The sequence below is a fragment of the Chaetodon trifascialis genome, chromosome 10 (assembly GCF_039877785.1).
Source record: "Chaetodon trifascialis isolate fChaTrf1 chromosome 10, fChaTrf1.hap1, whole genome shotgun sequence".
Taxonomy (NCBI): domain Eukaryota; kingdom Metazoa; phylum Chordata; class Actinopteri; order Chaetodontiformes; family Chaetodontidae; genus Chaetodon; species Chaetodon trifascialis.
The window spans coordinates 4,480,030-4,507,566 of record NC_092065.1 but is presented as its reverse complement, the minus strand read 5'-3'; the positions used below and the strand labels follow the sequence as shown (position 1 = coordinate 4,507,566).

At 42.2% G+C, this 27,537-nt stretch overlaps 4 protein-coding genes across 5 annotated transcripts in view; 3 read left to right on the top strand and 1 right to left on the bottom strand.

The window, feature by feature from the left end:
- The window catches only part of LOC139337295 (unconventional myosin-IXAa-like), a 128,801-nt gene extending 122,602 nt beyond the window's left edge, over positions 1 to 6,199 (top strand). For both annotated transcript variants that reach the window (XM_070971822.1, XM_070971824.1), the window contains 6 exons: positions 247 to 370; positions 1,206 to 1,259; positions 2,525 to 2,545; positions 2,848 to 3,107; positions 4,106 to 4,248; positions 4,871 to 6,199. In XM_070971822.1, coding sequence (XP_070827923.1) covers positions 247 to 370; positions 1,206 to 1,259; positions 2,525 to 2,545; positions 2,848 to 3,107; positions 4,106 to 4,248; positions 4,871 to 5,259 — 991 coding nt within the window. In that variant the 3' untranslated portion in view covers positions 5,260 to 6,199. The remainder of the gene's footprint in view (positions 1 to 246; positions 371 to 1,205; positions 1,260 to 2,524; positions 2,546 to 2,847; positions 3,108 to 4,105; positions 4,249 to 4,870) is intronic.
- Positions 6,200 to 10,657: 4,458 nt separating this feature from the next.
- On the top strand, positions 10,658 to 13,645 carry LOC139337972 (DNA polymerase III subunit epsilon-like). The gene is made up of 2 exons (XM_070972833.1): positions 10,658 to 10,720; positions 12,806 to 13,645. Exons 1-2 carry the CDS (start codon positions 10,672 to 10,674, stop codon positions 13,342 to 13,344), a joined length of 588 nt encoding a protein of 195 aa, XP_070828934.1. The 5' UTR covers positions 10,658 to 10,671; the 3' UTR covers positions 13,345 to 13,645.
- A 1,178-nt stretch (positions 13,646 to 14,823) lies between these two features.
- On the top strand, positions 14,824 to 17,165 carry LOC139338198 (protein PML-like). The gene is made up of 2 exons (XM_070973184.1): positions 14,824 to 15,078; positions 15,742 to 17,165. Exons 1-2 carry the CDS (start codon positions 15,000 to 15,002, stop codon positions 16,395 to 16,397), a joined length of 735 nt encoding a protein of 244 aa, XP_070829285.1. The 5' UTR covers positions 14,824 to 14,999; the 3' UTR covers positions 16,398 to 17,165.
- Positions 17,166 to 18,839: 1,674 nt separating this feature from the next.
- mpi (mannose phosphate isomerase) lies at positions 18,840 to 27,195 on the bottom strand. The gene is made up of 8 exons (XM_070972947.1): positions 27,148 to 27,195; positions 26,261 to 26,388; positions 24,975 to 25,175; positions 24,377 to 24,518; positions 24,033 to 24,212; positions 23,112 to 23,285; positions 22,106 to 22,314; positions 18,840 to 21,652 (listed from the first exon to the last, which is right to left on the bottom strand). The coding sequence occupies exons 1-8, from the start codon at positions 27,161 to 27,163 to the stop codon at positions 21,434 to 21,436; spliced, it is 1,269 nt and encodes a 422-aa protein (XP_070829048.1). The 5' UTR covers positions 27,164 to 27,195; the 3' UTR covers positions 18,840 to 21,433.
- Between the last annotated feature and the right edge of the window lie 342 nt (positions 27,196 to 27,537).

Here is a 27,537-nt window from a genome sequence, read left to right as displayed (position 1 = left end):
ACTTGTGATGCTACAGTGACACTGTTTACACAGCTGATGCTTTTTATTGGAAAGCACTACAGATGTTAGCTGCCTGGTGGCTAATTTCAAGGCTTTCCCAGCTAACTTCTAATGGTACAACCAGGCTTGGTCAACTGCTAGTTTGGACTTTACGCGTAAGCTTAGTAATGGATTTCAGAATAGCCTGGTCCTCTATTTTACTTGTGTTCTATTCAGTCCTTCTCTAAATGCCTCTCTTCCATGTAGGTGTGTGGAGCTGATCATCAATGAGCAGATGAGCAAGTACAAAGCTCGTCTGAAGGACATCAGCAGTCTGGAGTTTGCGGAAAGCAAAGCTAAGAGCAGACTGACCCACATCAGGAAGTCCATGGTAAGATCAGACGACTGTCAGTCCGTGTAAATTATCCTCATTGACATTAACATGGATGTTTTTCTACTTGGTCCTCTCACTCATCATTCGAATGGTGACCAACAGTTTTCAGCTCCACAAGCAGCTGGCATGGTTTTCATATGGCCATGGCAGGAGTTCATTCCTCTGTGTTACATCTTTCACCAACAGATTTTGCTGTGTTTTTGTAACATGAGCAAAAAGCTGACAGAAAAAAAACACTCTCAAGGGGATATACCTTAAAAATTTATTTAGCAGGACACATTAACTTTGCATCAACTAACTTTGAAACTTTGAAGGATAAAGTTGGACTGTTATCTTCTACACCTCTACACCTTCTCCTTATACACTGTGTAACATTATTTAACCTCCTATTGCGAGCTGTGTAATATCTCTTTCTGACAAACATTAATCAGAAAGATGCTGCCATCTTGTTTTTGATTCCCAAAACTCCCAAAATCCTCTACCAAGCCAAGTGTATCTAAACTTTCCCATTTAACATGGATTTAATGATTTACAGATTGAAAGATGTGTACATCTTGGTTAAAGCTGGACAAAATTAGGTTTAAAAGTGATGTTTTTTAGACATCTAGTTCACGTGTTGTGTCAACAGCATTTCAGTGACTATAGTTCAGGTAATGAGGATGTGTTATATTTAACTAAAGTGTCTTAAAAACTGTCACTTTCCAACCAAATTTAGCTCAGGTTTAACCAAATGACATCTTTTGTCCTGTAAATTACCAAATCCATGCTGACCTGATGACCTTCACCACACCTTAACCCTAATCTGTCCTTCCTTCCCTCCTCTCCCCACCAGAAACCTGTACTAATTGCTGTTAGGTTTATGAGCATAACCCGCACTGCTACCCCGGTATGTATGCCCCCTGCCACTCCATGTGCCCGCCCACTTCCAGTCCTGTCCTGTCCATCAGTCTATTTGATCCGTCCACTCATGCTGTGTCTCACCTCCAGTCATAGTACTCGTCCCGTTTGTCTGTAGACTTGCTCTCTTACAGCTGTCTGGCCTTCTGTTTGCGTATTTGTTTCTGTTTTGTTGTCACTGGGTTAGTTTAACACTGTTATGGAATAATTCACAAGGGGCCTATGACCCCTAAAATTTACATTGCTGGTTAATATTGTTCATTTTTCCACCTGAACCCACTGGGAAATAGACATGAGTAGATACTGGAAATCAATCTGTTTCTGATCTGTTTATGCTTAAAGATAATGTCTGTGAGGACTGACTTCAGTGTTATTGCTTAGAGACTTGATGAATGATGGCACAAAGCACTGAACTCATGACTTCAGACTTTTTGTGACGCAAATTACACCAAAATTGAACTTTGTACCCATATATACTGAGACTGCAGGCTCAGAGCTTGACTTGGACTTAAATTACGCAACAAGACTCAAGACTGACACTGTCTCTGTCCCAGTTCTGCTTGTGAGCCAATTTCACAGAAGCAATTTTAATGGTAATCATTAGCGTGCAGTGGCTGTGAATCAACATCTGTTATTTATTGAAATAGTTTGACAAGGTTTGCGAGTTGATTAATAATGTCATAAATAATGATAATAATATTTATCTTAGCATTGTGTGAATGACTTTTAAAGCACTCGTACTCTTAAAACAAAGCAATTCAATGTCACCATAATGTACGTTTTGAAGCCAATTTACGTAGTCACTGCTAACGTTGTTGAATTGATTCGTAATCGCAGGCAGTCTTTTCCAGATGGGGCTAATAATGTAGCTCTGCTGTTTGCGTAGATTTAATTGTTTTTATTTCTATCATGGTGTTGTTGCTTTGTGTTGTATCTGTCAAATCTCTGTGGAAATTTGACAGCTTGCTGTGCTAGCTTATTGCTAGCAGCATCCCATCTAATGTAAGAGGTGCTAACAAGCTAGCCTTACTGCTCCTGTGGGCACAAATGAAAGTCATATCTGTTATTTCTGACTGAAATTAGTCAGTTTAGGCAAGTGCTGTGTTTCTGTACAGTTTCAGGACAGGTCCAGTGTACCCAGTGCTATAACTGTCTGTGGTTAATGTTTGTGGCTAGCGCTCTGAGATGACAGCTCTCTGACTGTAGCTCCTCTGACTGCTTTCTGTTTCTGTTTCACAACTTACTAACATGCAGCCTAACACAGCTAAACTTAAGGTAATGCCTACCTGTGTGTGTGTGTGTGTGTGTGTGTGTGTGTGTGTGTGTGTGTGTGTGTGTGTGTGTGTGTGTGTGTGATAACCAGCAGACTTCATAGCTTCTTAGCAGTGCTATTGTGAACTGTTGTCAATACATCCTCTGTAAGTCCGTATGTGGTGAAGACATTAAGCCGTGTCTACAGCGAGTCCGCTGTTTGTGCACCATCACTGTCACTGTCAACACAAACAAGACAGATGGCTGCTATTGGTCAGCCGCTGCTAACGCACTCTCTTCCTGTGATTTTTTGTGTAAAATTGCAGAGCAAAGGTCGTGTTCGGCAAAGCAGCACCCACACGCCCTCTCCTCCTCTCAGCCCAAAGGTACCCCCTGTGGTTGATGGAGAGAGTGCAGGAGGTGGAGGAGGTGGAGGAGGTGGAGGAGGTGGAGGAGGAGGAGGAGGAGGAGGAGGACCAGGAGGAGAGGACGCAGCCGAGGCTGGGATGAACGAACAGCAGCAGTTGGCGATGCAGCAGGAGGAGCGAATCCTCACCGAGCAGATCGAGAGTCTGCAGAAAGAGAAGTATGACGTCTCTCTGGTTGAACTGTTCCGAGCCTGATTGGATGAAGTGTTTTGTTTAATGTGTCACATGACCTGTGTCAAGGAAGCTACGCTGTGAAAAACACAACTGCTGTGACGATTTTAGTAAAGCACATACAGTATCTCCACGCAGACCAGTGGTACCTTTACATTTGTGGTATTTTTCTTTTCATGCCACTTTATACTTCTACTTCACGACATTTCAGGGGGAAATATTGCACTTTTACTTCATATATCCACACAAGGCATACAAAGAGCCTATATAACATGTTGTTTTGTCGTAAATGAAATTACCCATCAGTATATACAAATACAGCTGAAACCATTAGTTAATTATCAGTTAGTTGATTGATCAATTGATGGGTTTATAATCCTGATTGATAATCAGGAGATTTATCCATCATGAAAATAATTTAGTTTCAGTCTGAAACAAAATGGTTTAAAATTTGCTCCACCTTAACTACAACAGTAAAATACTGCTCTTACATCAATTCATGAGGAATAATAATGATTATACAGAATACACTTACATACTTTTACTTAAATAACATAGGATTTTTACAGTGTGGTATTAGTATTTCACGCTGTAGCTGTTGGAATAAATCTTAATATGAGTCTCTCCGTCTCTGCCAACCAGAAAATAGTTGCAACATCTCTTGCAAAACCATTTTTGTAACTTCACTTAATCATGGCCACACATGAAAACAGCAATTCCAGTGTGAGCTGAGCTTAGCACCTTTCTATTTATTTATCTGTTCCTTGTTACTCTTTGTTTTTACCCAGAAAGCTGTTTCATTGATCTCTTCAGGGACACACACACACTGTATGAGACGTCTCTTATCAGGACAAAATCACTGAGCTTTGCACATCTTTAGCAGGGTTTGCTAGGAGAAACTAAAGGTCAGTCTGTAGTGCTAATTAGAAATTGAGATCTGGGCTTGTAACCTGTTTTTTGCACGTGTGTGTATCTTGTGTGGCAGGGAGGAGCTGACGTATGAGATGTTGATCTTGGAGCCCCGGGCGTCTGACGATGAGACTCCTGAATCTGAAGCGTCCATCGGCACAGCAGACAGCTCTGAGAACATCACCATGGAGACGGAGGGAGCCACCTCAGACCCCTCTGGTATGAGTGTGTGTGTGTGTGTGTGTGTGTGTGTGTGTGTGTGTGTGTGTGTGTGTGTGTGTGTGTGTGTGTGTGTGCGTGTGCGTGCGTGCGTGTGTGTCGTACTGAGAGCATTTTAATGTTGTAGTTCGTCAATGTGGAGGCAATTTTACATACTTTGTATATTACTAAGTGCCCTGAGTTTGTACTTTAAGTACTTGAGTACTTACTTACTTTCCACCACTAGCACTAATGGAGTCTGATTGAGACAAAAGTTGTTTGTCTCTTAAATTTTGGGAGGTTTTTCATGTGTGTGTCAGAGAGAGAGGAAGGGAAATGAGGGGAGAGAAAAATGGGGAACAACACGCAACAAAGGTTCCTCCCCAGACTGGAAACAGGGAAGCTGCAGGTTCATGTTTGTTGCATTAACCCCAGACTATGAGCTCATAAGACCTGGCTACTCTGATCCAGGATCAGATTATACCTTCTGTATGGTCACTTGTGTTTAAATAGCTGGAGCTGCTTTCTGGCTTTTGCTTTAATACGACAGGAGGCTGATTTCAGACCTCCTGCTGACGCAGTTACACTGTGCCGTGCCGTTGCTCAGGTAGTTAACACCTCTCTTCCACTGCTCTCTCTGCAGATCGCGGCGCTTATCGCTCCAGAAAGTCGGAGGCAAAGGCCCGGCGAGCGCTGCGCCGTCAGCCCGACTCTCAAGACTCTGCGGACTCCATCTCCACCATTTCCTCCTCCTACCACCCCTCCTCCTCTCTCTCCTCCAACGCCTCCGGCTCTCCCTCCCCTCACTACCGGTTCCGCTCCTCCTCCTCTGGGCCCCTGCTCACCTCTTGCAGTTTGGGGGCCCCACTCGCCGAGGCAGAGGGGAGCCAGAGAGCCGGAAAGACCCGCCACAGGCTGAGGCTCAGCCGCAGTTCACCACGCGAGCCCTCGGGAAGCCACCGGAGGGAGCCGGACTTCAGCTCGGGGCCACAGCAGCTGGTTCTGTACGGCAGCAACGAGTTCATGGTGTGAAGCCAAGGAGGGAAGGAACGCCGGCAGCCGCCTGTTCAAGCGCAGGGGGGCGTATGAGAAGGGGAGGAGGGAGAGTCCGGGGTCGAACGAGGCTGGTCACAGGGCGAGGTCCGCGCCCTGTGTTGCCTGCTGCCCCTCCTCAGTGCCCAACCCCCCTCCTCCCCTGGTCCAGTCACAGAGAGAGCCTGGGAATAAAAGAAGAGAAAACTGGAAATACGAGGCAGAGGGACAAAGGAACAGATGAAAGAAAAGAGGACGCAGAAAGCTGGAACAGAAAAGACGTGGTCGGCCATGTTTGCTGACCCTCTGGTCTCAGTGCTGTGTGACCCCTGCTGGAGCACCAGGGGTTGTTAGAGGAGAGGGGGAGGAAGGGAAGGGCGAGTGGTGACAGCCCACACCTGCAAAGCCAAATCTTGTAGTGCCCCATCTTTAATTTCTAGCATGTGGGCAGGTGGATACAGCCACCCAGAAGAAATGTAGCCATACTGACTGAACTGGCGGACATTTTGTCTGTAACCAGCGCCAAGCTAAGTCTGCTTTTCACGTTTACACAGGACACACCAGCCAAGAGGCTGCATGCTACTCCACCACACTTTTTCCTACGTCAGTTTGAAGAGACTGTACAGAGTAATGTTACGGCTGTATGTTACATCTTTATTATTATTGTTATTATATTATTATTATTAATGTTATTATTCTGTTACAGAGGAAAAACGTGTACATAGAAAGACACTCCAGCGCTGCTCCTGGGTCATTCATTGTCGATTAGTCTCTATTTCCTGTCTATTTTGCAAAGTGAAGAGTCTGGAATTCAGGTTCCACTTTTGTTTCTGTGCTGGTTTACCGTCATCTTTCTCTTTTCCTATTTCACAATGACCACAGCCAGTTTTGTGTCTCCTCGGGTTCTTCTCTTGAGAAACAATTGAAGGAAAAGCTGCCGGTCGCGGTGCTTCGCGTCCGTTGGCACATTCAATGTCAATCAGCCATAAGTGTATTGTATCTGCCTGCCTTTCTCTGCAAGGTTGTTGTTTTTCCTTCTGTTTTATTCAGAAACATCAGTGTTACGACGTCAGGACTTGAATTTTTATATATATATATATATATATATATATATATATATATATATATATTATTGCTGTATTATAGGTGTTGTTATTGATATCAAAGATGTCATGTTTTTGTTGTCAATATTGTCTCATAGTTTATTTTTGTTTAGATGAAAGCCATTTTTTTCTCTCCCATCTGTGTGTGTGTGTGTGTGTGTGTGTGTGTGTGTGTGTGTGTGTGTGTGTGTGTGTGTGTGTGTGTGTGTGTGTGTGCGTGTGCGTGTCTGAATGGACGGATGAATAATTCCTGCCAGTGTATCAGCTCCCACTTTGTGCATGTGTAGTCTTCTCTACACACACACACACACTAGTGTTTTCCCCGAATAATCATCCTCTTGTAAAGGTGAAAAAAAAATCTCTGCGACCATCAAGTGACACTAAAGCTAACTCAGACTTCATTGCACCTGTGGGGACTCTTGCACTCACCCACACGTGAAAACCGTCCATGATGTCCTCTGAGCCATCCAGAATACTCTCCTCTTCCTGTTCCTCTTCTTCTTCTGCTGCTTCTTCTTCTTCTCTTTTACCATTATAGCAGCTCTTCCATCCTCTTCTCTCCCGGCTCTGGCTGTGAAAAGTAGCATTTAATCTGCCTGTAAACCAGACGAAAACGAGTAGCAACTGACTCTGACCGTCCACGTGTTTCTGCATATTCTTCCTCTCTTCGTTCCGTCTCTGTCCACACAATATCCAAGCAGTCAGTGTCATATTCAGTCTTACTGAGTAGCTTAACAGCAGTGATGTCTCCGTACTTTAGCTGCGATTTCCCTCCTTGCTTGCTGCATCTGTGATCAGATATTTTCGGGCAACCTTTGCTTCGATCTCACCAACACAATCAGTGTTAATCACCTTTTCTTTGAAGCTGGGGGTCTCGGTGAAGACTGTGCTGATCTCACTTTTAATGCAGGTGTGGAGACTTGAAGCGTGCTGTCTTTTTACAACATAAACCTGTTTAGGGGAAAAAAAAAAAATGGAGGTGAGCTGAAAGGACAAAACTGATTCCAGATCAAATGTCTTTCAGCAGATATTTGATGGGAGGGTCTTTGTACATGTCCAGGCTGTCATTGTGGCATTCAGCCCCCCCAAAAAAAGAGAGAAAGAAAAAAAAAGTGAATGTACCTGTCACTGGAAGGCATGCTCTGCTTTCTCTGGTTGTTTTTGTTCCTCTTTTATACACAGTGTATGTACTATTTATGATCATGCTTTTGGGGTGTACATTGGTTTAAAAGAATCTCTTCTAAAAGGTGTTATAAAAGGATATATTATCCTGTGTACGGTTCATTATCTACTATTAATCATGGCAACATTTTAACGGGCCACACTCGGTCTGTCATGTTTGTGCTACCAAGCAGAAAAAAAAGAAAAGCGTGTCTCTCTGTTTGCGCCACTCTGGACACGGTTATGTACAAGGTGCAATTTGTGTTATATTTCTTTTTTTTAATGATACAAACATGTCTATGGTTGTAAGAAAAAAAACTTTATGGGGGAAATTCATCTGCTTATTAAAAAAGCAAAACTGCAGCCAAACACAAACGAGTTGAGTCAGATTTTGTCCAACAGAAGTGCTGAAATGTGTGTTTGTTTGGTTTGAGTTTCCTCTGGGACATCGTCACATGTGTGTTCTGTTTCAGTGTCAGACATACAGTTTGAGTTGAAGGAGCTTTCTTGTTAGCAAAGTTATGTCTAAGTTCACTGTTTCTCACCAAAACACACTGTGAATCCCTGAGGCCTCAGTTGCTTTTTAAATAGTTTAAAATCCTAAACTGTTTACATTAAATGGGCCTAACAGGCCAGAACCCACCCACTTTAACAACAGGTCCACCCTGAATGACCAGAAGGACATATTTTCTTTTTTCTTTTTCTTCTTTTATTTTTAATTTTCTTGACATTCAAATTCACAATAAAGACTCAGAAAATAGACAATATTTGTTAAGCTTCTATTGAGTGTGAAGCCTGGACCAATCACAACACCTGGAAATCAAGGATTTGGGTTTGTGTGTGTGTGTTTTTATTCAGCTGGCTTTAGTATCACGTCAGTTTCCAGCTTTGTAGAATGTAGAAAGAAGAAGAGAAGAAGAAAACAAGAATTTCCAAGAACATTCATTTTCAAGAACAATTTCCAGCTGTGTAAAATACAGATGCAGCCACTTCATAGCTGCAGATGCATTTCCTATTGACACTAAAAGAGACCAACGGTGTAGACAGTTTGTTAACTTGTGTACTTCTTCTGTAGCCAGCATTACTTTGACCCCAACACAGCTGAACTCCTGCCACTGTGCCTGGTTTCCATCCATCCTCAATATCTTACAGTCCTGTTTTTTACTTTGCTGGCAAATTGCTGCATATTCTGTGTTTTACTGCCACCAACTGCTGATCAGTGAAATAGCATGAAACTGTAGGCAGGAATGTGTGTCCATTGCCACAATGAGCCTGTTATTGTGTGTGACACAAAAAGAAGGGGGTCCCACGCTTAAACACACTGCTGTATAGCCCTACTTATGGTCAAAACTCTGGCGTTCAGGCCTGGCTCACAGTCTGTGTCTCAGTTCATCCCAAAGGTGTTGGATGGGGGTGAGATCAGGCCGCTGTGCAGGTTTAATCATGCCCAGACCAGTCCATGAAACGCTGCTGCATACCAGAGGCATCTTCAGGAGCACGCACAGAGGGGCATCTGCATGCTTTTGGACATATAGAGGCAGGCAGGCAGGCAGGCAGGCAGGCAGGCAGGCAGGCAGGCAGGCAGGCAGGCAGGCAGGCAGGCAGGCAGGCAGGCAGGCAGGCAGGCAGGCAGGCAGGCAGGCAGACCAATACTGATTTGAATTATAAATCAGTCAGTTTGAAATTCAGTTTCTCAACAGAACTTTTTCTTTGAAGGTGTTTGATGCGTCACTGTCGGCTCAGGTGTAAATAATGAAGTTAACAATGGCTGATTACCTGTAGCTGCTTGCATGTTGACTCACTGTCACAACATTCGAATAGATCAGAGTCATCATTGCCGTTAATTACCTGTGCGTTTTGAATTATGACTAATAATAACAGGTTTGTCAGTATCAGGTGTGTCATCAGGTGTGTTATTTACCCTCGAGAAAAGCATCAATCATCATAAATGCATCAATCAATACAGTGAAAGTGAAACTCTGACTGTATTATATTAAGCAGTCCTCAAGTGACTCAAGTCATGTTAATGTTTTACTGAACGGTCACTAAAATATTTTTCATAAAACATTTCTGTGGTTTTACTTAATTTTTTAGGTTATCTGGTTTATTTCAAGCTACTATTTTTATTTATTTAAAAGCTGACTTTAACCACTATATACTATATTTTTTAGACATTTTATAGTTAAAGTATACATTCATTGAAGGACGGTGAAACCTTGTAATTGCTGCGTAGCCACTCTCAGTCTTGCTTAAATCTGTCTTTTATTTTGCAGCAGTGGAAGAAAGTAAAAGTAGAGATGCCGAAGTTTTAAAATACTCTGTTAGCTGTGCATGCTGTGAAAGGCATTCATGTCATCTCTGTCTCCATTTCCATCATCAGAGACCTTCACGGCGTTTCTCTCTTCTGATCTATCTGAAGTCACTTAATGCTGAACCCAGATCAGTCCTTGTTGCTCTGACACTCTACAGCAGGGGGTTTCTGGTGATGATTTTTGGATTCAGTGTGTGTGCTTTTGTCTAAATGTGAGGGGATGTGGGCAGTGGTCTGGGTGGTGGGAAAGTTCAGAGGAAAATGTCTTTTAGTTTCAAATCCCAGTGTTGACACGCATGAGTCATTATTCAGACTGTTAAATTGCAATGAAATATGTTGTTTTGGGCGTGTATTTATTTAACTTCGTCTCTATTCATGAATCGATTTCCAAGTTTCATTCTCACGCGCTAAGTTGCTATTTCCACAACAAAAGCTTCGACTTCCGGTCACCCGGCAGGTGAAAAATGAAACGGACAGAGCAGAACAACGAAGAAGATTCCACCTTTCACAGTAAAAACACCTTTTGTTTGGAAACTAGCGGGCGGTCGCAGCACTCGGCTGATTCACGGGAAGGAGACAATCGTCGGGTTTCTCTTCCACGGAAGTGAAAGTGAAGTTTGGAGCGCGTCGCTTTTGAAATGAGCTGGTACTGATTCACCTGTTGCCTGATGCGCAGGTTCATATGTGAGCTGACTCCAGCTGACTCCACATCTGTCTCAGGACTCCGCTCGACCCACATCACAGCGATCACAGTGAGTTTCTCAGCTCTGCCTAAGTGGCACACTGTTATGACCATTTCACACCACCGTTTTGATGTGTTTGTCTTTAAATTTGCAGATGTCTGATAAAACCATCGTTTTCTTTGACCTGGAGACCACTGGATTAGGTAAAAACTTTGATTTGTTTGCTTCATCGCTCATAATCAATTACATTAAACTTTTATTTACTTTATTTGATGATATATAACATGATGAATATTTGCCACAAATACAGATTTTCAAATATTTTTAGATAAATTATCTTATTGAGCTTGAACGTTCATATAATAATGAGTCCACTTACGTCTTGTTGCCTTCATTAATAAGACTCCCCCCCCCCCCCCCCCAACTAATTATTATTGTGTAGGAGAAAATGATAGTTTTTTTCTTTTACTTTTAACCAGTGATGGAAGAAGTACTCAGATCTTATAGACAAGTAGAAATATCACAGTGTGAAAATACTCTGTTCATAGTCATGCATTTAAAATCTTACACTGGTAAAAGTATATTAGCATCAAATTATACCTAAAATACCAAAAGTAAGAATAATTTCAAAATAATGTATTATGAATATATCTTGTAATCAGTGGCACAATCGGGCCTAAGCATCACTAATGTTGGTAAATGTTGGGCTAATTTCAGCTACTGTATATACTGCCGGGCACCTTAATCCATAATAATAAATCAGAAATTATGAATTGATTTATACATTTTTATTGACAATCAGAATCTGCGAAGTGTCTAATGTCAAGCAAATGTAGTGAAGTGGAAGTATGACATAGCATAAAATGTACTTGAACAGTACTTGAGTAAATGTATTTAGTTACATTCCACCATGCGTCATTTACTACGCAAACTTATCTTCTAGATCAAAGCGTGATGTTTTTTCATTGTGTACCAGTTCACCTAAAAACGGAACTGACGTCATAATTTAAACCGTTATACTTTTTTGTCAGCCTGGTCTGACAACTGGCAACCCTTTCGACTGGCATCATATCAGTCAGTTTATGTGTTTAGGGGGATAAGACTGTTTCAGTTTCCATTTGTCTCGGTAATCTTGCTAATCTGCCACAGGACGCCTCTGCTGTGTGACAGATTGGAGTTAAAGTTGCGATACACTCATTTAATTGATAACAGATCACACAAATGGTTCAAACACCGGCCCCTGTGAGCTTGGCAAAGACCAAATGATCATGGTGATTCATTGTGGTGGTTAAGCAGGTGTGTCCTGAACCTTTGAAGCAGCTGAAACTGGAGACTAATTTCACTGTAACTTTAAATCAAAGTTCCTGAATCTGTGGTTTTGACTTTGCATGGGTGGGTGCAGCTAAACTGACTCAGTGGCTGCACTTGTTCCTGTCACGCCGTTGGCAGGATGTCGTGACAAAAAAATCTTTCAGTGTATAGTTGGTTTGAGGACGCAACGTACAATGAGAGCGCCACCTGCTCTGTCAGCTGATCTCTGATGAGTGTAGAGAAACCACATCAGCAGCTCTCACCACAGAGGTTACTGTAATCTGTGTGTAACGGATAACACCCAGCAGGTTTCAGCCATATGTAATCTAACTGAAAAGATCAGTTGACTGTTTATTTACGCAATCACCTTTTGAGAAAGCGTTTCTGTTTTGAATAACAGGAAACAGGAAGTGTTCATAGTTCTGAAGAAGTACACTGGCAGCTCAAGGAATTTCTCATGAGGATGGTTCAGCTGTCATCGCTTGACTTAAAGAACAAACTCGATATTTCGGGAAATAAACTTATTTGCTTTCTTTCTGTGAGTTTCAGAGAATATTGATACCACTCTCACGTCCGCACACTTCATTTGAGGCTGTGGTCATTTAGCTTAGCTTAGCACAAAGAGTGGAACGGTTGTTAGCCTGTCCAAAGGCAACAAAAATCAGCCACTGCTCCCGTGCCAAGAAGTAATCCAGCACATAAACCGCATAGAAGCAAAACTTGTTGTTTTTACAATTTAGTTTTTGGATGGAGCAAATGAGATTTCATTTGTTAATGATCAGTAAAGGCGCTGCAAGGTGGAGCAGCAGCTGACTGATTAGCACCTCCTCATAGTGTCTTTTGTTACATTGTCCACGCTGACATCACAGTAGAAATGAAGATAAACGGTATTTTAGCATTTTGAATACTGTAACCTATATTTTTTTAGATTTTCTTGCCCTCTATCCTTCTTTTATCCACTTCTTCTCTACTTTCAGACACTGATGTGTGTGACATTATCCAGTTGTCGGCCATCTGTGGAGAGAGGGTCTTTAACGCCTACAGCCTCCCCCGCCGCGCCCTCACTGAGAGCGCCAAAAACGTCACAGGCTTCATGGTCAGAGGAGGCAGCCTGTTCCGGCACGGGAATCCAGTGCACACCATCCCTGTTTATGATCTTCTCACCTCCTTCATCGCCTTCCTTTGCTCTTTCCGCCACCCCGTGGTGCTGGCGGCCCACAATGCAAGGCGGTTTGATGCGCCTGTGCTCACCAGAGTTCTGCAACAGCACCTCCTGCGGCAGACGTTCCAGCAGGTGGTGTCTGGGTTTCTGGACACCTTCCTGCTGAGCAAGAATGTCTTTTATGGTCTGGCCAGTTATGGCCAGGAGTATCTGGTCCGCCACTTCCTGAGAAAGAGCTATGACGCTCATAACGCCGTGGAGGACGCCAGGATGCTGCAGGAGCTGTTCAACCTATGGAATCCTACAAGCCGGGATATCTCCAGATTTACCTACAGGTCGTCCCTGGCATTTTAAAAAAGCTTTGGACAAAACAAGAAAACAATCTGGCCTCAAAAATGAAATATTACATTTAAAAACATTTTCTTTGAAGTTTTGCTCCCATCATATGCCCTCAGGTGGTTGGACAGACTGATAATTGAACATTCACGAAAATGATTTTCTTGTGACTAGAGACAATTAATTTATTTTACACACCAAACTCACAGATCTGTCCTTTCTGTATTATGATTTATATTGTTACATGTTATTGTTTAATGTATTGAAACATGTCACAAGTGTTCTTGACCCATTAAACTTCCATTTGATTTTTCCAGACAACATTTTAAATGTTTTTGTTGATTATTTTTAACATATAAACATTAACATATATTAAACTTTGTATTTTTTGAAGTCTTGATTGCAGCTAATTTCAGCAGCCATACAGGGTGCAATCTCTCGAGAAAGTAGCCTCAATAGATGAGTATTGCAATGCAGCTGCAAGGCCTTTTGTGTTTTATTTATAAAGCATATCTGCCATCATTATTTTTGCTACCTACTCCACATACAGTAGAGCACATGTGTAGTAACTCTCAGCAGATTTTCAAGACTCTTCTCTAAGGGTTTGTCGCACAGCATTTTGGGAAACGGAGAAAATCATTCTGAGAGATGAGAGAGGTGAGTTGAAGTGGATCCATCCATCGAATTAAAACAGCATGAAAACAAAACACCACAAAACATGACCAAGAACAGTTACAGACTTTATGTTATTTGAAGGGATTTCCAAGTCTTTTTGATACTGTCGAGGAATCTTTGCAAGGTGAAAGAATTTAAAAATGGGGACTAAAAACTTACATAGAATACAGATTTTGTTGGTAGTAATATTATCAAATTATGGGAGGAATGGAAGTTATTATGAGAGGATTGCAGGATTACAATCAAAGTAAGCAACAATGTTTTTACTACTAAAATACATACAGTGTGATACCACTCAAAAAATTCCTCTTAATACTCTATAATTAAGAATAAGTGTATTGGTGGCTCTTTCTTAGAAATATTACAGCTGTAATAAGTGTTGTTCATTCACCAACCATAGTCGTTATAGTGTTTATTTATAGACTATATGGACATGCATTAGTTCATCCACATGCATAAAATTAAATATTTTATTTTATTTACGTAATTTCTCTTCAGAGATCAACAAAGTGTTGTTTCAGACTGGTTGTTGGGCTAATCACTTCCTGTAGAGGGCAGCACTCTGCCTGTGCCGCTTGTATGCGGTTCATATTTTACAGAGGAGGAAGAAAGAGCACTCTGCGCCTGCGCAAATCTGAGTAAACCCTTTCAGAATAGTATTCCACTTTGTTCAGTCTTGATTTTGTTGGAGAATAATATTTTAATTTACCCCAAATTTACACTACACAGTGTACAGCTACAGCTATTTTGGTCACAGCATCTTTTTTAGTGTTCGGTTACGTCTCATAAATTCATCATCGAGGCTTTTGTTTTGAAAGTTTCGATCTACGCAGGTGTTTAAAAACACGGAGGGAAACTCTTCATGGATCCAGATGCAGGTGTCTATCTACGCCATTATGGAGTTAAATAAGTGCTGGTGTGTGTTTTTGTCGTCGTTTATTTTCCAAAGCTTCATTGTCACAATGCAGAAACCTTATTGAAACTGTGTCTGCGGCGGGATGCAAAAACCAGAATCAGACCGACCGGAAATATCTCAACAGTCCCTAGTTTTCTTTGACTTGGAGACAACTGGACTGGGTGAGCTCACTTCTTCGGTGTTGTTTAGTTAAACAACAGATAAAACTTTAAGGTCATGGCGGATAGTTTCCGTGTTTCACAGCATCAATGCAGTCGTGTTTGTTTTGTTTATAACGTTAACCCAAACATCCGTTTCTTTAAATGTGCCTCAGTGAGGGGACACCAGGGGTCCCAGCAACATGACCATGATTCATCTTCACACTTTGATCCAGTTTTTTGATTAATCTCTAAAAAAAAAAGCCAATTAGGTTTAAAATTATCAATTAAAAGTTCCCAGAGCCTAGGGTTAATCTGCTTATTGACTGTTTCCAGTGATGTGAAAGAGAGAAAAGCAGCAATAAAGCCGAAACCACTGAAGTGAGACCGTAGAAATTTGGTTACAGTCAGAGGTTTTGTCCTCTGTTGGTGATTCTGCTTTAATATGATCAAATAATCTGATTCAATTTGCTGAATTTCCCCCAAACAGATATGATTGTCAGTTCCCAATTGATTTTCCAGGTTATTTACAATATCATCAAGATATAGTGTGATTTAAAGTATGATTTCACCTGATGTTGATGAATTTAATCTAATTTGATTTGTACACATTTGCTTTATTTTCCTGGGAAATCCTCTGAAACACATGAAGTGATGCCTTTTTATCTGCATGTTTTATTTCCTCAGGTCAGGGCTGCGAGATCGTCCAGCTGGCTGCAGTGAGCGGAGGCCACTCGCTCAACCTCTTCGTCATCCCTCGCTGTCGAATGCAGCGAGGAGCTGCCAGAGTCACCGGCTTCAGGGTCCGCAGACACAGACTGTACCTCCATCGACAGCTTGTCCTCACCAACTCCCTGCGAGAGGTCCTGGTCTCCTTCATAGCTTTCCTTCGAATGCTCGGGCGCCCGCTCGTCATCGGCCACAACATCCGCCGCTTCGACTGCCCGCTGTTGGCTCGAGCTCTGGATGAACTGGACCTCAGAGCAGACTTTGACTCCTCAGTCTCAGGCTGTGTTGACACTCTGCCGCTGGCTCGGGAGATGCTGAAGGGCCGCTGCCTCCAGAGCTTTCGACAGGAGAACCTGGTCAGGGAGCTGCTGGGTGTCAACTACAAGGCCCATGATGCTTTGGAGGATGTGCGGGCATTACAGGCACTGTATGGTGTGCTTCAGCCCACAGCAGAGTTGATCTGTAGGCATAGGTTTACTCTGGACACCATGGCAGACAAACCAGCTCCACAGTCTAAAATGCCCTGTAAGGTACCAGGACAGCGCCCCCTGTGGGAGCACTTCAGACAGACGGTGAAGGTCACAGAGAGCGAGGCAGAGGAACTTCATGAATAATAAAACTCGATACACGATCTGATTGAGAAAAGAGAGACCATGACGAGGAACTGGCAGCCTTCATCGCCCTGCTGCACGGTGCACCTTAGACTGTGTTCCACAGGGTGGAACGTATGGAACCCGCTGGAGTTCTTGATGGCACAAAACTCTCAACTGGAGAAAATCACTTTCAGACATCTTATGCAGCGAAGATGGATTATTCCAGCAACCATTTGTGGAAGTGTTTGAAAGGTGAAAGACGAGTACAAAGATGATAAAAAATGCACATTTGCAAGTCACACAGATGCAGCACTGACAGGTGAGATGGGTCTTTAGTTCTTGGACCACCTTGATTGGCTTTGTCATGTGTACTCGTCACTTTCACCCTTTTAATTACTTCAAAAACATGCACTTTTATTCATTTCTCAGACTTAAATGATTAGAGTCCTGAGGGGCCTTTGCAGCTGTAGTAAGATTTTCATCTCTTAGGACGGCTTTTGAAGTCTGTGTACTGTTTGCTTCATCTTCATCATCTGTAATGAGTATCTCTTAACAAAAAGCCAAAACTCAGACGTCTGTTTGTGATAATAAAAGGTGAAAATGTAGAAAACGGTGGGCAAATTGTAAAATATGTCTCTTGGTTTTGACATGACTGCTGGAAGTGTGCTGTATGTTCATACAGTAGTTTGGTTACTGAGAAAATTTGATGGGCTTTTATTTTGAATTCACTTTTTCCAAGTTTTTATTGGAGGTAAATTAATCTGCTAATAAATTTATTTTATAAACTTCATTGCTGTTTTGTGTTGAATGTGCGAATAATTTAAGTAGAGCTGGTACACAGAATGTTGTTTTTATTATTGAGAAATCTAACTGTATGGCTAAATTACACATGAAATATTCAAATGGTGTTTAATGTAATAATCCTGTCTGTCTCTTTTTTTTTTTTTTACACTCTTTATTTAGCGTTTTCAATTCAAGAGAAAACAAGAAAAACATGGGGGCTCCTCAGTTGATAATCCTATATTTAATGTCCAGTGTCTTTACTTGTTAATGTGTAGTGTCCTCAGTTGTTTTGATTAAAGCAGTTCAATTTCTTCTAATTCCTGGAAAAGGTTGCTCCTCTAGATCTGAGAGAGAAAGTCATCTTTTCCATTAAACACATTTCCTTCACTCTGTCCATCCATTGGTTAATGCTTGGAGACTCAGTTTTATACCAGCATTTTGTTAGCTTTTTTACAAGCCATCAGCAGTATTTTACATAGATACCAGTCTTTTTTAATAATCACATCTTCGTTTAAGACACAATAATAGAGGACCATCACATTGTTAGGAATTGTGTATCCAAAGATCTTTCCTTCAGTAATACATACATTACCCCAAAAAGTTAGAATTTTTGGGCATAGCCAAAATATATGGGAGTGGTCTGCGTTCATGTTTCTGCACTCCAACATTGTTCTTGTAATTGAGAGAATTTGCTTTTTATATGAGGTGTAATGAAAAAAACAAATCAAGTTTTTCCAGCCAAATATTCTCCACTTCTTTGAACTGTAGATGAATGCTGTGCTCACCACATAGAACGCCAATCCTCCTCTGATATTTCTATGTTTAGTTCTTTCTCCCACTTTGCTTTAATATATCCTGTGTTGATCCCATTCTGTTTCTGAAGACCTTGATACATTTTTGAAATGATTTTTCTATTCTTCTTTTTATAGGCTTCAGTCAGAATATCTATCACTGTATTGGCCTCTCTGGATAATGTTGGTTTGATTCTTTTATCGTAATAATTTCTTATTTGCAGGTATCAGAAAAAAATCTTTATTTTCTGGTCTGAATTCTTTTTGTAACTCTCTGAAATTTTTAAAGAGTCCTCTGTGGGTTAATGTGCATACTGCTGTAACGCCCCTGTCCCACCATCGTCTGAATCCAGCATCACCTATTCCTGGTTCGAATCTGGGATTTCGAGCAGGCCAAATGAATAATTTGATATCTCCCTCCATATTGAATTGTTTTACCATCTTGCTCCAGATATCCAGTGTTTGTTTAATAATTTCATTACTGCTTTGTTGAGAGTTGTCAATTTGTTTCCTGTGTCCCCTAATGTTGCCTGAATCTGGCAACTTTCCATCTTGGCCTCTATGTCTTTCCATCTTGCCTGATATAGAGGGCAGCATGTACAAACCAGGAACTTTACTTGTGCTGCATAAAAGTATTGTTTCAGATTAGGCAAGGACAGCCCCCCTCTTCTTTTGGTAGTTGAAGAGTCCTATGCCTGACCCTCGGTCTCTCTCCGGCCCAGATAAATCTAGATATAAGTTTGTCCCAGTGTCTGAATTGTGTTTCTGGAATCATCTGTGGGATGGATTGAAAAATCCTGTCTGTCTTTAATGTATGTTAAAATTTGACTATTATTTTCAAGGTTTAAAGAAATGGTCCTGACAATAAATAATGAGTTCAGACAGAAGTAACAGATCAAGGCTTTATTAAACCACTTTTACATACACGTGTTCTCTGCAGTCCCAGGCTACAGCATTCCCATCATCAAAAATGCTAAACCATGCCTTCTATAGAGAAATATTCCAAGAAATGTTCCCACAACAGTTAAATAAAACAACTAACGTAAAACACTGTGGCCTTCAGATTTCTGTGCATTTGAAGGACATGAGTGAAGAAAAAAAAAAAAAAAAAAAAAAATCAAGAAATGATTTCTGTGCAAAGTCCCAACGTACAGTATTAAAACTACAAGGTGCCGTAAAACAAGATGAGTAACAAAGATGTGAAAGTGAAATGAGAAATTAAATTCAGATTTGAAAAAGATTAAATCACTTAATTAAATCATTTTGAAAACAATTCACAAAAATAACTCTACAATTCCCGAAAGATGAATTTGAGGTAATGGTTCATTAATCAAAAAGATGCAGTCATTCTAACTATTAACACCCATCTATCTCTTTATATTCTTCCATTTTCAACAATCTTCATAACAACAAACAACTAAAGGTTTAGTGCATCTGTACAAAGGACGAGCTTGGAGATCAACCCACATCACAAACATGGTCATGAAGTGCGTGAAAGCTTTACCAGCGTTGGCTCAATTCACCGTCACCGTCACTCACTGGGACCAAACTAGTCACAAATATTTACTCACTGGTAGGTTGGCAGGCGGACAGAGCATTCATTCTCAAATACCTATAAAAACTGCTGCAACAAGAAAGTCCACTTCATGATTGACTGATTCAGATTGACCCTGGCATGAAACTGGGATATTACGCAGAAGTTTGCACCATAGTGAAATAATCTAGCTGCGACATTGTACCGAAAGATTTTACTGTAAAGATAAACCACTCACGCCATGACGTCATAACGTACAGGTAAAACCTCGTCATACAGGGTGGTTTCAGGATCCGTTCTCTTCATTATGTAACGTCACGTACGGAGAAATCCGTACAAACAACAGAATGTGCAACGTCTGAAAAATTTGGCTTCAAATACTCAGAAACACACATGATCGATGTCATAATACTAGAAAATTGAATGCAGCATTTTGTCGTCCAGCTGTACAGATGTGGGTGTGTAAACCGGCTTTTGGGTCAAATTGTCAGAGTATGCGACAAGCAGCGGTAGTGCATTTTCAATCATGTAGGAGTTTTGTTGGAGTTTTGATCAATATGCATTCCTGACTCCCATGTCATCGTGCTGAATGGGATGAAACAGCTGGTGGCCCTTTTTGCTCGCTCCTGTTCTGTTTTTTTATTTTTACGATTGTTCACCACTTTCAGGAGAAGTTTCCAGACCGTAAACATGCACCGCTAACAGATAAAAGCAGTAATACTTTCCAGGGTTGACGTCACTGCGACGTCAGGCGAGGCCCTCTCCGGCATTACTGCTGGAAATCAAACATGCACAGGCATCTCAGTATTACACTATCAACTGATGCTATATACTAACAAAGTACTTTTCCCAGAGGAGGATATTTACTTCAAGCTAAACTAAAATGATAAAACAGGTAGTTGGACCAGTGATCCTGGAGAAAGACAAACTGCTGGCTCATATAACAGACATGCTCAGTCGTCATCAAGGTGGTCCTGTACTGTAGTTGTACAAAGCAGTGAGTGGTGTACTGCATCAGTGTAAACATATCCCCTACCCTGCTTCAGTGCTGTTTGAATGAATCACTGTTAGTGTGTGTTACCTTTATCATGGACTGGAAGATAAGAGCATGCAGCTCTGAGTGTGTTAAGAATAAAAAGGGAAAATGTCAGAAACACTGAAGGACAACCAATAAATAAAACTACTGATAACTTGTGTGTGTACAGTCTCTTTAGGTCCATCTGCACGTGTCATTGTCAGTAGATGGAGTTTAATTATTTGCTGAATCAGGGCTCTCTGTGCATCTTGCAGCAGTATGCAGCTGAATCAGGTGACTCAGGCTGAGGACAGCAAACTTCAGAGGGACAAAAAGAGGCTGGAGCTGGCCCTTTTTGTCCCTCTGAAGTTTATCTAATGGCTGTTCCTGAACTTTTGATCAGCTACTAAAAGAACATAATGAGGTTGTTTTCTCGACTGCAGTTTAAATTTTCATACCACATTTTAATCGCTCAATCCAGTGATTTGAACAGTGTCATGCACATTCTTTATATTTGGTCCTGTTCAGTGTTGTGGACATATTTCACTTTTTATTCTGTGTATGTGTCCTCTGTCCAGTGCCTATGAAGAATTTGGGATGTGCACATGTGTTGTTTTTTTAAAGATGCACCACTACAGGTAAAAAAGTCAGTTAAAACCAGTTAAAATCCAGCAGCAACGGGCAGCTGCTGGATTTTAAAGCTAAGAAATGTTGCTGGAGGTGGCACAGCAGACGAGTTTGGGTTGGGGGGGGGGCAGCAGACACAGATGGGCGTCGACACACTGTGTCTGAAAGCTCCTTTGGCGTACTACCTACGAAAAAGTGCACAGCAATCGTTGGGCTCAATCCAGAAGGTGGTGTAGACCTCGCTGAGTCAGACCAGAGGAAAACAAACACAGGTAGCACGAGCTCGCACACAGCCATGGACTCACAACTACAGAAGGCAGCAGGCTCGGAACATGCTTATCCCCGACTGGGAGGTGATGTGCAGGGAGACACTCTCATTGGCCGACACAAACAGGACGGTGCCCCGCCTCAGCGTCACATCAGAGAGGGCAGCGACAGAGGTGGCGGTGGCGTCGCCTTCAATGACCAGGAGGATGCTGGCACTGTCGACCGGAGCAACAGTGTACTGCTTCACGGAGGCTGGGACCTGCAGGAGGGACGGGACAGAGCGAGGTGAGAAGGTTTCTGAACGCCACTAAATGAAAAATGACTCATCAGTCTGTGATGGGCCACCTGCCAGCTTGTGTCCACATGCCTAAATCCCTTGACATCTTGATGTAATGTTACATAACTCAGTTTTTATGCACAGTACCAGTCAAAGGTTTGGACACACCATCTCATTCAATTCGCTCATTTATTACGGTGACACACTGGCCAAATCTGTAATTCACCAAATAACTAAATCTCACTTGTAAATTAAGGGTTTCATCAAAAAGAAGTATCATTAAGAAATAAATCATTTTTTATAATCGGGACTGTTTTGCATTGAGATGAATAATAACATCCACAACACAATTAGTGCATTTTACCTCTTGTATCACTTTTCATTTTGGGACATCCCTCCTAAAGTGGAACCGTCCAGTCAGCTGAGGTTTCCTACCTGTATCCTCATGACGGTGAAGTCTGGCACTGGGGGGTCGTACAGGGACACGCAGGGGTCTGAGGCGTCCTGGACACATGGGAAGATTTTGGCGCTGGCGGGAGCCGGGTTGTAGCTCAGCATCTCACACAGCGTGTTGACATCAATGTATTTCGGTGTCAGACCGGCCCTCACGGTGTTGTCTGAGCACGCCATGCACTCGATGCAGTCTGGACCGAAAAGGAACGCACGTTTTAAATAAGCAGAGCGGGCACTTGAAAAATCAATTCTCAGACACTCTTAAGGCCCATTTATACCCTCCGGATCCGGACGAAATCCGTCCGTCCGTCCCACACGTTGCCTCTGTAGGGGGCCTTCATACCTCCGTCCGTTTTCAGCGTTTTGTCAGTGTGTCCTCTAGGGGACAATGTCGAGTCATAAATTACAGAGCCGTTGTCATGGCAGCCGATGCCTTGTCAACGCTTCTGTCAGCTTATACCGGCATCAGTAATGGCGTCAGTAGAGGAGGTTATTATAATGACAGTACTGAGAAATAGGAAAAAAAGATTAGACAAATCTTTTTTTTGACGTAGAGCCGGTTCTCTTCTTCGTCGGTTTGACTCATTTTGCTCATTTTGACTCTATACTGCCCCCACGACTTCCGGTGGTTTCGAGTGGTTTCGTCCGCAGAGCTCCGGATGGCTAAGCTCAGAGCCGATGGACAAACTGACGGATGAAACAGCCTCCGGATACGGACGAAAGCGTCCGTATCCGTTATTTTCGGAGGGTATAAATGGGCCTTTACAGTGTTGAATTCAATGCAGGAGTTACTTCATCTCCTCGTTGTGCCTCCTCCTAGTTTTATAGTTAATGATTTCCGAGAATGCCCTTTTTTAGTATGGAGTAACACTCAACAGTGGGATGAATATGTGCATGGACAGAGATAACAAAGACAACCATAGAATCTTTTTTGACATTTTTTGACATTTGACATTTTGACAATAAGAACAGAAAAGCATCGTCTGACCTCCGTAAAGGTAAGCGTGCGGCTCGTTGGCTCCCAGGAACATGGCCTGGCCTGGATCCAGGACGATGTGGTTGAGGAAGTAGATGGAGAAGCAGCCGATGTCTCCGGGGTACTGAGAGTGGAGGCGGAGCAACAGGTCGCCGTTGCTGCTCGATGTGTCCTTCCCTGCTGCACCTGCACAGGTCATTAACATCCACCAAAGTGATTATGTCAGTGAAAAATGCTCCAAAAGAGCAGCTCACCTGCGCTTTTTCTAAATTTGCCTTAAGGCCTTCTACTTGTAGATTAGAAAATGCCTGGTTTTGGTGCATCCTGGTGGTCATATCATAAAAAGACATTTCCAGACAGGAATGCAGTGTTACTCCCTTCCCTCCCTGACTCTGGGGCACAGAGATGAATGGGCTACAGCAGCACATGCAGCACACTGCACCATCTTAACCATGAAGAATAATTTGAAAGAAGCCTTAATCACAGAAAAAATTTGCGCATTGTGGCTTTAATTCAATGAATGTTTTGATGAGGCTGTTTCATTATTTCACTGTATTTCAGTGTTTTAACTCGCAGCTGTCTTTTGTGAACCTGTGAGAGTGCTGGCCTTCTCTGGAACACTATCTGGGTATGTCTTTCTAACACACATGCATGTGATACCAGATAGTTGGCTATGATGAAATGAAAGTGTTTCCACATATTGAGTAATCCTCTTGTGGTCAAACTGAGAGCGTGCAACAAAGAAAAGCACAGGCTAAAAGGCACACACACACGCACGCGCACACACGCACACACGCGCGCACACACACACACACACACACACACACACACATATACACACACACACAGTGTGCAGGGCTTTGAGTAGTAATGCTTAAATGACAAACTAGGTGAATAAAAGCAGGAATTAGCCACATCCCTCAGCCTCCTCACCCTCTTCAGTGACTCTCTTGACCAGCATGTTGAGCTGATCTACGAACACCTTCTTCTCGCAGTTCATCATCCTGGTGAAGCACTTCTTCAGCACCTGGCTTGTTTGAACCGCATCTCCCATGCTGCCTTGCAGCTCCTCCGCTGTCTCATGTCCCACCAGAGCACGGAACTCTGGGACAGCTGATGGATGCACACATGCACAAGGTATGAATTTATGAATGTCAAAGTAATTAAACTCCCTGTCTGTTATATAATACACAGTATGACAACAAAAAAAAACACAATTTCTTCCTTGTATCTCCAGAATCAATCCTCTGATGACCCTGTGGGTTTTTGGGACTCACATTTAAGGAATCCCAGGATCTCCTCCACGGGTCTGAAGCCACAGAGGCCCTGGAAGCAGGTGAGAGCGATGGCCATCTCCGGCTTGTGGTTGTTGTCTGGATAGTGCTCCGGAAACTGAGCGTGGAGACGAGCAGCTAACTCCTGACCAAACCATGACATTATGAAAGGAAGAGGGTCACTAAAGAGGGCAGGCTGATGACCACATACAGTATGCAAAAAACATTTCCAGTGGTCTCGGTTCCAAACAGACATTTCAGGAAATGACAACATAAAGAGCTTCAGCTTCACACTGAGCCAGCCATTGGTTGAAATGTGGATTTTTTAAATTGGGAATGAAGCACTCTCCACTCACAGGGAGAGCATGTGTCTGACAGCTGATTGTAGAATTTGAAAAATGTGAACCAGAAAGCTGTAAAACAAAAATCGCCTTCAGTGCACTGCTGTAGGCATTAAGAACATCCACGCTAAACCATTTCCCCCTTCAGAAGAGTGACTCACTTTATGCAGAATTTGAACACTGTTGGTGTGTGTGTGTGTGTGTGTGTGTGTGTGTGTGTGTGTGTGTGTGTGTGTGTGTGTGTGTGTTTGTGAACTCACCCTGTTGGGATGGGCCTGTATGGACAAGGCTGTATTGACAGAGAGGACTTTGAAGAGGAAGGGCAGCTGTCCCTGGAAGGTGTCTTTCACCTTGGAGCCCAGGCAGGCAGGGAAGTGAGCGATCCACTGGCCCAGCGTGGTCTGTGCGATCCTGTTGTCTTTAATCTGGGCATCGCCTTTTGGGTGAGCACCCATCCACAACTGGAGGAGATGGCAGATATTATGTCAACATTGTCCAATATTTCAAAATACTCTTTAAATTAGTGGGTTGAGGTCGACTAAAGGTTGCAGAAGTGGGTTTGTGACTGGAGGATTGATGGTCAAAATCCTGATCTGACTGGAAAAACAAAATAATATGAAACACTTTGCTGTTCCTCGACCTCTCTCCTGTGTTAACAGGCTCCATAAGGAGTCCCGGTCGTTCCCAGGCCCTCTGACCAAAAGGCCGGGTATCGTACACTTACATTCAACCAATTTATTTAATGCTGTAATCCAAAGAGATTTATACTCAGCAAGAAATCTTCACTGTCTCACTCCAAATCACTCCGGATAAGAGGGTTACTCCAATGACTATGACTTCAATGTAAATGAAGGATACTGTCTCTTCAGGACACACGCTTGTTGGTGGACAAACCCTGACTGTAAGGTTGACAGAATTAGAATGTCACAGTATGATAACTGTTTCAGGACATAAAGCTGTGTGCTAAACCATAGGCCACATACTGTACTGTAGGATCAAATATCCAGACCACCCTCTAACCTTTGACCAGCCATGGTGCATGACTTCATGTGTCTTGCGATACATGAAAATGTCACCTCTGGCATAACCTGAACTAATGACCTTCACGACAACCCCTGCAGAGCTGCTGCAGCTAAATAAGGAAAGACTTAGGAGAGGCATGGAGAGAACAAGGCTCCCTGCCAACACACAGACATGATGCATCTTTGGACTGAGGCAGAGTGTGAGCACCGGAGGGCAGAATTTCTGAATCTTCAAGATCCTGTAATCCTTACAGTAAGTGATAGCATCTCAAGCACTGTAGTTATCTGAACAAAGAGTACTGAACATCTAACAGGGGCCCTACGAATTAATGATATGTAGTTTCTAAAGGATAATCATTTCATTATATCCTGCAATTTGTAGCCAAAAATACGTTCACACATTTTATATATCCACTTGTTTGTCAATAACTTCCAACACCGATGCAAACTACACTCCAGTGTCTGAGTAGTGGGGGTTAAGAATCAAATGATCTGAACCAGCACCTTCCCAGTAATAACCTTACCTCCGCATAGGGCTTGCCCTCCTCTATGACAGCTAATGGGTCTCCACCTACAACCAGTTTGGCCACCTCGCTGTCCACACCAACCTTCCCCCATGCATAATTTTGCACGGCACAGGTCAGCGGGAACACTGAGGAGGGATCAGATTTAGTGTTTTTATAACAGGAATGTGAACACAGAAGTGAATCCAAACACACATCAATGTATTCTTACCCTTCCAACAGGTGTACATAATTCTGCATCTCTGTCTTTGTTTCTATCACTGATTGTCTGTTACATCATTATCAGACACACTAAAAACACATATTTTCATCTGCATATTGAATACAGTTTGGACAAAAATATGGTTTGTTAACATTGTGACCAGCTTTGCAGTTCAATAAGTCGTTGCATACTTTGACAGGGAGAGATAATTAAACACAGTCCGCCCAGATATCTGCCCTCATTGTAAAGCAGTGAGCCCGGGGAAGCAGATTCCGCTGGGGTTACATTATTTGGCAGAACACCGGCCAGCTGACGATGCGACGTTCACTGACCGAAGCGCTCAGTAAGCAGGTTCACATTTGTGAGGGACTGAGTCTGTTCGCCGGCTTGACTAAAATGTGTGCTTCGAGTATGGCTGTAGACATTTTATATGTGGCTACATGTTCATTTCATAGTCGTGCTCACGCTGCTGTTTTCAACACTATCCGTTAATCATTAAACAAACAAAACGCCGGCTAAAATAATGACGTGGATACGACACAATGAGTTTATCTGTTCGATTCGGTTTCATCGCATCTACGACTTGTGTCACGTTTCTTGTGAAACCCTTGCACCATTAACTGACTAAATATTTATCGATGAACAGACGATTTAAAACAGTTAAGAAGGAGAAAATCTCGCTCACCTCTCACTTCCTCCATGGCTGCGACGTCGGCTGTCAGACCGCCACTGACGTCATGACGCGACCAACGGCTTCTTTTTTTTCATTGGACGTAATGTTAAGATGAAAATGCTTGAAAAAAAAATCTAATTAATTTTAGCACTACTTGCAAAAATTATTTGAAGCTGTATAGACTTGGTATCTGTATAATAAATAAAAGAAAATAATCATAAATGTGAATTATTTTTGCTTGTAAACCCTGTACCGTTCTAATGTTATTTTACTTGTTTATTTATGTATTCATTTATGTTTATTACTAATTCATATTTCTTTATTTATTCATTTTTACAAATATTATTATCATTAAAATAAACCTCTGATGTAATGGTGTATTGAATTTCCTGTCAGACTATT